The sequence below is a fragment of the Phalaenopsis equestris genome, unplaced genomic scaffold (assembly GCF_001263595.1).
Source record: "Phalaenopsis equestris unplaced genomic scaffold, ASM126359v1 Scaffold000297, whole genome shotgun sequence".
NCBI classification, from domain to species: Eukaryota; Viridiplantae; Streptophyta; class Magnoliopsida; order Asparagales; family Orchidaceae; genus Phalaenopsis; species Phalaenopsis equestris.
Window position 1 is genome coordinate 4420009 of NW_018164739.1, and position 9616 is coordinate 4429624.

Sequence of the window (9616 nt, forward strand, 5' to 3'; positions counted from 1 at the left end):
CATTTTTTTCTCTGTCGGGAATATTTCCCGTGTTATTCAAGTGTTATTCAAGTGTTATTGTGTGTTATTCATGTGTTATTGTATCCTGAAAATAATCTTGGTGTTATAATAACACAATAACACATCAATAACACATGAATAACACGCAATAACACATGAATAACACAGGAGAGAATATTCCCCGTGTTACTGCGCCGTTTTTTTTGCTCTACCGCGCGAGATATCGTGGCGTGTTTTGATTGGCTACGCACGTTATTTTTGCGTGCGTAGTACTGATGTAATATTTCTTCATGGTTTTGGGCGAAAACAGTAGGACGGACGTCGTCTAGGGTTTCGGGCAGGCGAGGGGAAGGGGAAGATAGCTTTGTGGCTTTAATTTAGCTTAATTGTTTAATAACTATTAATTAATTAATATGTTATCAAATTAAGCTTAGTTAAAAAATTTTATATATTTATTTAATCATTATTTAATAAAAAATTACATATTAAATTAAATTATTGAAATACATTTTAATAAATAATAATTAGTTTAATACATAACTAATTGATTATTACTTAATGGATGCAAAGTTATTATTTAATATAATTAGTTCAATAAAACTGTTATTAATGAATAAATAATTCAACAAATATTTAATTATTGATTATAATTACTATAAATAAAAAAAATTAAATCTAAACTTAACTACGGCTTGGAATGACATCAACAGTAAATAAATCCAGCTTTGCAGTTAACTGGAAGCCACTCATAACTCCTTTAAAGTAAATATATCAAGCATAAGAATGAAGTAGGGAGGGCGGGGAGCATACAAATCCTGTGAGTTTCATACAAATTACTGCGGAAAAAGCACGTGCATATTATTGGCCTTGAAGAACAAGTGTTGGCCTGAAGGAGAACATGTACTCCAATGTAGCAACATGTTTCTCAGAATTTACTTAATATCATACTAAATCCCCTCTTTCACCGTCTAGATTCATTCTTTGGTCAACCTATGACGATGGATTGTAAAACTATTTAGGGCCCATTTGAGACAGTTTATAAATGCGGACGGCATTTTCAAAACACCGTCTCACTGTTCGGAAAATACATTTCAGCAACTTATTCGAAACTCAGTTGGATTTTTATACTAAATGCAGACCGCGGGAAAAACCTCGCAGACCACCCGCAGGCCTTATTTTAGGATAAACACAAGTTGCGCTAAACACCCGCAAGCATAAAAGTAGTGTTGATTTGTTATCTATATACAAGGTTTTTTTTCTTTTTTAAGTTTTCGTCTCAAAGAATTGGAAGTAGTTAGGAATGAGGATACTTGGTTTATCTCTGGAAAACTATTTATTTGTAAATAGTGGACTTTTGTATTTAATCATGTTAAAAAGGATTTTAAGTAAATAAATATATGGATTAAATTCCTTAATCTTCTCATTTCTCATTAGTCATAAACAGAGATTTTTAAGATTATCAATAAGGATGGCATTCCTCTGTATGTTGATCCTTCGGCTACTCGTAGTTCTATACTCACCTTCACTAGATTTAGTATTCCAAATTCAACACATTCTATTTTACCAAAGTTTGTTATGATAGTTTTGATGTAATATTAAAGATTTAAGTGTTATACGTGCAAATACTAACATTTAGGTGTTAGATAAACAAATACATATGAGCTGTGTGGTATGTATGTAAATGGCCTTAATTATAAACAAGTAGGCTTGTGACTGACCTCAAACTCATAGAAGCAAGCTTGAGCTCCATGAATTAATTAGGTCACAAGCCACTTATCGAGTCGAGCCAAACCCAACCCTCGAGTCGACTTGACTCGCAAACTTCATTGCAACTCTTTAGAATAGCAAATTAAAGCTTGCAAACAAAAATATAATTATATCAATCACAAGCGACAGCATCTTTTCATATTAGACTCATTGAGCTTTTATTGATGATGGCAATATTAGTCTTATAATATGATTACAATGATCAAAATGAGCTTCATTTACCTCCAAAAATCTTTAATTTTAGTTATTAATATTAGTTAAAATTTTAATTAAGGGGCATTTACATACATACCACACAATTCATACATATTTACATATCTAAACACCTGAATTTTAATATTTACATACAAAGCAATCAAGTCTTTGACATCCCATTAAGAATACCAATATCACCTATCAAAAAATTAAGTGCACCTGATCATGCATAAGCTGAACACACCAAACTGTTATAAATTCAAACAAGTTTGTTCAGGTGTTAAATATGTAAATAAATAAATAAATAAAATGGTGGAATGCATGTAAATTTCCCTTATACTTAACCTTCAAAACCTTTATTTTCATGATAAAACATTAACAAAAACATAAATGTTCAGTTAACTTCGATTGGCTTTAAATATTAATACGTTAAGTATCTATCTTGGCAAAAATTAAAACCTCATTTACATACAGCAATGATCAGCTTAACCTTCAAGTTCTGCATGGCTGCAGTTTCCCTTTCTGATTCTAGCCTTCTGGGAGGTGAGCAGAGCTTTAACTCTGGACTTCAGCTGCAGTGAGAAAAAAACAAATTTGATAGAATGTTAAGTTATAACTGCTTCAGATTTTAAATATAAAGAGAGATTTTACAAACATGCCGCACAATTCTTATGTATTGGCATATCTAACACCTAAAGTTTGATAGTTGAACTTAATAAATATTTTAGTGTCATGAACCTATGCATGAAAAAGTGAATTTCACTTCTCAAAAATTAATATTTGTAGCATTGTTTATGTGATGTTAAAATTTCGAGGAGAGTGCCACACGGAACTATGTTGGTCCCTGTATTTATAGAAATGTCAGAATAGTCTCCGATTATTTTAAAATTGAGTTCTAATAGTCCCTCTATGAAGACCATTGCCGCCTCAATTTAAAGAGTATGGGAATAATTTGACAACTCCGGGAATAAACAGCCCCGCTTAAATAGTCGGGGACTATTTAAGCACTTTTCTCCTTACAATTTTAAGTGTTATAAATGAAGTATAGGATCTACAGTTTGTTTGTTTATTTTAGCATATGCTTATATGTCTAATAATATACGCACATATTTAAACTGTATAACATACCAAAAAAAAGGTATACGAGAACACAAAAAAATCCATCAAATAACCAATTAAATCTTTATATAGGACCAATCTTTCAAATTTCGTTTAAGTGCATTCAATAATGTAAGAAAATAAATATAAACTAGCATGATATGAATGAATATCAAGCTGTAAATCAAATACTCTGATTCATTAGCAACCCTAGTTATTGCACTTGTGCTGTTTGACATGAGAGGAGATGCAAAAAAGAAAGCAAAGCTGACCTCACTAATACCCGCTTCGGTCTGCACGGAAACCCATATAGCACCGTCAGGCCCAAATTTTTGGTATCGGCCGATATCATCGTCGACATAATCATTTAGAATGCCATCTGTTGGTTCTTGCCTTAAATCACTTTTAGAGACAACGTCAAGCCAAAGACGATCCCCAAATCTTCCCTTTATGTCCTTGTATATGATGAACTGCAAAATTTTTTCAAAGATTTACATATGCACAACTTAATTCTTATTTATTTATATACCTAACACCTAAACTTCACTTTTATCATTAATAAAAAAGAGATGATACAAAGGTTTAGTGAGTGGGTACAAAGAGTACAAAGATGCCACTCATGCCACTCGCAAGGATTATAAACGTATTCCCCAGAAATAAAACAAAAAGAAACAACTCGTAATCATGGTGGGTACACACACACATGAAAAGGTGTATTTCACTTTTTAAGTTGAAAAAGTGGTATTTTTTTTTATGTGATGAGAAAGATTTGGGTTGGGGTCAATGTAAAAAATAAAGTTTAGATGTATGTAACTACATGGGAATTATGTGGTACGTATGTAAATGCCAATTTTTTTATGTAATAAACCATAAACTCTATAGCCAAACATGTCTGATGTCACTGTCAGTAATAGAAATGAAAAAAACATGGTGGGTTAAGTGCATTTTGGGTTGGATTGATGAGTCAACTAACAAGTTAAGCCTATTTGAATTGAGAATGAATTGAGTATATATATATATAAAGGTCCAAATTACTCCATGTAATTCATGGGGTCCAAGTGCAATTTTGTTTTTAAGTGAGCTTTTACGGAAAAAAAAATTTTACAACAATGAATCCCAACTCCACTTTCTGGAGCATAATATAAGATGAAAACTAAATTATGAAGAGAGTAGATGATACCTGATCAGCTGATGAGATCCCACATTCACCTGTGAGATCATGAACATACAATATGGCAGTAGGCAGATGCTCAAGCACAGCGAGTGTTAACAACTCAAGATTGTTCCTGTCATCTAGGGTTCAAAAAAACTAAGCAAAGAAGAAGTGTGTATATTGTAAAATTTACAGAACAAAAAATTCATTGTTTCAAGTTATAACAGTTATCACATATAAAAAGGTATGGCCTCCAAAATCTTACTAGAGAATAAAAAGTACGGGAAAGCTACAAACATGCCACAAAGTTTGATTTTTACATTTCTAAAAAATTTGGAATTAAAAACCTATAGGTGAAAAGGTGTATTTTTCACTTTAAAAAATTAGAGATAGTGATGGTGATATTTTTCATGTGATGTCATAGATTTGAGTGTTACGTACGTAAATATAAAAGTTTAGGTGTTAGATATGTAAATATAGAAGAATTGTGTGGTGCGTACGTATGCTCCTATAAAGAAGTATCACAATATATATATATATATATAATCAATAAATATTAAAAAGTAATTACATAAAGTAGTAGCAGCATATAATATGGCCTTGTAGAAGATCATAATATTCATCCCTTTTCATTCTATCACCCTTCATTACACAAATCAACAAAAATTTTATACCAACAAAAAATGAGTGTTCTACCATCAACCACCACAATAGCTATATCATTGAGATCAGTTTTATTATTTATTTTTATTTTTGTTTTTTATTTTATTTTTAAAAACATGTTTGTTTAGATTGATTTTGCATGTTTTTATTTTTTGTTTCTAAAAACAAATTAATATTCTTATAAAACACCAACAATAATCTTTAGGCGCTTTTGATCACTTCTAAAAATAGTCATACTATAATCAAATAACTAAATATATTATGTTTCAAATCAGAACATAAAAAGGATAAACTAAAAACAAAAAATTAAAAATTAAAAGCAAAAGCGATCTCAAATGGATCGCACCTAAGGAACAAGCTGTTTCAGTTCTTTCTCGCCATCCATCTGATGGACTCATTTTATGCCTACTCTCATGCATGTATTTAAAAAGACCGACCTTCCATTAACAAATTTCTACATCAAGAAGCCATCATCATTACAAAAACAAAAAAATAGCAATATTCAGAAGCCAAAATGTTCACTAACTCGGCTAATTTAGAATTTGGCCACCTGTATGTAATTATCTATATGATTTTATGGTCTTATATATTCACATGCAAATCAGATTGATAAAAGCATAGATGCAACACAAAAGTCCCTCTGTAGGAAAATAAAATATAATGAAGGGTCATTTACATATATAAAACCTAATTCCTATGTATTTATATATCTAACACCTAAACTTAACTTTTTTACATTTATAACACCCACACCCAAATCATTCATATCTATAACACCCAAATCATTCATATCACATTAAAAACATCACTACTTAACTTTTAAAAGATGAAATACACATTTTCATGCATGGGTAAGATGGCATATATGTAAAAATTGATGTTTAGGTGTTAGATATGTAACTATATAGGAATTGAGTGGCATCCATGTATATCTTCCTAAAATAAAATAAACCAAACAAAACCACATTTGAGAAGAGCCCTCAAATCATTGAAAAGGTTTTAAAAGTCACACTCATGACATAACAAGACAAAAAAAATGTCAAAATGGTCCACTCGCTCTTTGTCGCAGGTCACTTTAGTCTCAAAGTCTATAAAATTATCAATTTAGCCCAAAGATACTTTTCATATGAGTTGAAGTAGTCCCTAGTAATGATTATCTTAGCCCCCATTAAAATAACATGATGACTAATTAGCACTTTATAAAATCGGACAAAAATGACCTCATCTAAATAGTCACAAAACAATTTTGGCACATTAGTCCGTAACAGGGGAAATAATAGAATGAACAACCACCACTTGTTACATTAAAACTGATATCTATTGTTTTCTAGGAATTTTCATCAATGAGAACATATAGCGACCAATCACTACAATGTAACATAATATCTTACCATCATGCCTTCTAAGTAGACCAGGTGTATCCGTAACCTGTAACGAGTTAAGCCTTAGAAGTCGCATACTATTGCGACAAGATATGAAATAATAAACTTAAGTTAGTGTATAAAAACCTGATAATTCTCATAGTTTAGAGCAATGTGTCCCATCAAAATTCCCCTCGTGGTGAAAGGATAGTTGCAAACCTAACATCAGTTGTGAAAATCAAACTAACAAGTTAAGGAATATAAACGCAGCAAGTATGCACATTATATTTCGAGTTGCTTTCAAGACATTCCTTAACAACCTTGGTTTCTGGTGCCTATTCCTACTTCAGTTGTTGTGTCGTTTCTTCTCTCTCCTACTGGTGGTAAATAAAGAGCGTTCATTGGCATGGTTTTACCACACCAAAAAAAAAGTACATTTACATACATTGCACAAAATACTTATGTATTTACAAATCTAACACCTAAACTTTCATATTTACATGCATACCGCTCAAAATATCTAACATCACGTCCAAAATACTACCATCATTATCTTTTTAAAAGTGAAATACACCTTTTTGTAATATGTAAGTAAATTTCCCAAAGAAAAATATCCGCTCAATAAAACCACCACATGGCCAGTCTAATGTTCACACTTATTGAGTTTCTAACCCATTCGGATTCCCATTTGTAGAGATACGCACCACGTTTTGTAACCATGGCTTCTACCATGGACGAAAATCAAAACCTGAAGATCCTGCACCAGTGGCAGGAAAAAAGAACTAAAGGAGAAAACTGACAGACCAAGCAGCAACTTTATTTGCTTCAGATAAACTAACAATCGAGTGAACCAACGATGGTTGAATTGGTGCAGAACAGTTCAAGTTTTTGAAATTTGCTCACTGTCACCGTAGAATCAGTTCATGGTGTTGCAACAAGCATAAGCTAGTGCGCGCTAGAGCCTTAGTAAAGTGTTGCAGCACCACTCTGCAGCACTTGATTGACCCATATTAAGGTGAAAAACCAAAGTAATTGTTAAAGTATTATTGCAAGTAACAAATGTATTTGTAGTATATTTTATTGAACAAAAAGTGATGAAGAGTGTGCTCTAGCATTTTTTTAAAGCATGAATTGAAGTGCACTTAAAGGGTGACAGCACTGCGATGCAGAGAAGTTGTGTGTCCTAACCTTCTCATGTGTATGGAAAAGGTAAACATGCCATTCAAGCATAACAGGCTCGCAGGAAGTGCGAGCACAATTAGTCTTTGGGTTAAAAACTCATGACTTGTAGATTTGACACACATGACAGGTTGAGTGGCCAATTTAAAACAAAATAAAGGGGAGTGAGAATTGCAGCAAACAACTTAGAGCTAACATTAACATTTACAATATTATAAGACATTACAATCATTACAATTAATATCAGACTAGTTTAATCATTCACTGGTGTGGCCTAATAATAAGGCATTTCTCTTAAAGAAAACATAAAAAAAAAACATTAACATTTAAAATATTATAAATACTGTTCTGACATGTGCATGAGTGATATCAGTCTAGTTTACGTTTTGATATATTTTTTTTCTCTCTCTTATTTCAAAATTTAAGTAGCATAGAATTTAAAATTTTCTCTCAACTTTAGGACATGGTATGTATATGGGACTAAGGAAAATGACCATCATATAAGGGCTCGCCATTGTCAACCTACCTAAATAAGTGTCATGACCATATTAACTTGAGGGCCCTTTCGCCTTTATACGAGCTCACCTTCGTCACCTTGCCTATATATGTTTCCTATTCATATAGATACAAGTTATCATATTTATTTATTTCTCACTTTTGTCACCCAATTGGTACAGGTATCATAAACATTTGCCAACTTACCTCCCTTATCATGACATTTGTTAAGCTCCACACAATTCAATCATTACACGATTAAATAAACATATGATCCATTTTAAAATAGGTTGAATAACAGTATGCACAAAGTATGCAATTTACAAGCACCAAATATCTTTATTTAAAAGTATCATCAACTCACAAAAAATTTATGTAATCATTATTGTGTAGTCACTTATTGATGAATAGTAGGTCGGGCACATTCCTTCCTATATATTAAGGGTCTCTATTATATCACCTACAAATTTAATTAACAATAAATGAGCGCATGCAAGATTAATATATATATATATATATATTATATATATATATTTCATATTAGAATTTGTGCATCTTACTCGCCTAACGATTTAACCCTTCAAGACGAACAACCCAAAATGTATTCCTTCTGTAAATAATTATAGTATCAGCTCACATATACAAGTTTATAAATCTACAACTCCGAGTAAAAATTAATTCATTAAACCCAATAGACAACTTTAAACAGGAAGTGATGAAATATAATATTTAATGTTCACGTTAGAAAATAAAAAGTGGGCAAAATTTGAGTATCTAGGACAGCATAAAAAGAAGTATACATGGTTAATGCTAAAGTAGAACACTTTACCTCTGGTTTTCCAGTTGAAAGTATGCGAACTAGTGAAGACTTCCCCACATTGGGTGCTCCAACAAGGCAAAGGGTTGGAGTCTGTAGGTCCACCACAGGCATGGCACGCAGTGTCTTCAAGTTTCATAAATTAATCCATTTCAGATATTTAATTAGTCTAGGAATCCAACTCCTTAACTACTTTAAACAACAACAACAACAACAAAAAAGCCTTAATCCCACAATGTGGGGTCGGCTACATGAATCCTTTTTCTCCATTGCGTCCTATTTAGTGTCATATTTTCATTTAGTTATAGTAAATTAAGATCATTTTTAATACAATAAGCCCAAGTCTTCCTAGGTCTACCTCTGTTTTTCTTAACACAAGTCGAATTTAAAACATCTACTCTCCTAATCGGATCATCTAATGGTCGACGTTTAATATGACCAAACCATCTAAGACGACTTTCTCTAATTTTGTCTGTCACAGGAGCTACACCAACCCTATCACGAATATATTCATTCCGCATTTTGTCTCTAAGTGTAAAGCCACTCATCCACCTAATCATTCTCATCTCGGCAACACTTAACTTATTATTATGCTTCTCTTTTAAAGGCCAACATTCAGCGCCATAGAGCATTGCAGGTCTCACCACCATCTTATAAAATTTTCCTTTCAGTCTTAGCGGTACTTTTCTATCACACAAAAGGCCCGAAGCATTCCTCCACTTCAACCAACCAACTTGAATTCTACTATTAACACCCCATCTATATCACCATCGCTTTGGACAACGGACCCAAGATATCTAAATCGTTCACACCTTTTAATAATTTGATCACCCAAAGTCACACTTCTGTCACTAGAGCTATTAATACTAAAATTACATTCCATGTATT

The 9616-nt window shown here is 32.2% G+C and overlaps 1 protein-coding gene across 4 annotated transcripts in view; it reads right to left on the reverse strand.

Moving 5' to 3' along the window:
• Positions 1-2349: 2349 nt before the first annotated feature.
• Positions 2350-9616, reverse strand: part of LOC110025428 (nucleolar GTP-binding protein 1) — a 34201-nt gene continuing 26934 nt past the window's right edge. For all 4 annotated transcript variants that reach the window (XM_020725897.1, XM_020725896.1, XM_020725898.1 and 1 more), the window contains 6 exons: positions 8741-8854; positions 6385-6456; positions 6268-6304; positions 4241-4353; positions 3333-3530; positions 2350-2534 (listed from right to left, as the gene is read on the reverse strand). In XM_020725897.1, coding sequence (XP_020581556.1) covers positions 2448-2534; positions 3333-3530; positions 4241-4353; positions 6268-6304; positions 6385-6456; positions 8741-8854 — 621 coding nt within the window. In that variant the 3' untranslated portion in view covers positions 2350-2447. The remainder of the gene's footprint in view (positions 2535-3332; positions 3531-4240; positions 4354-6267; positions 6305-6384; positions 6457-8740; positions 8855-9616) is intronic.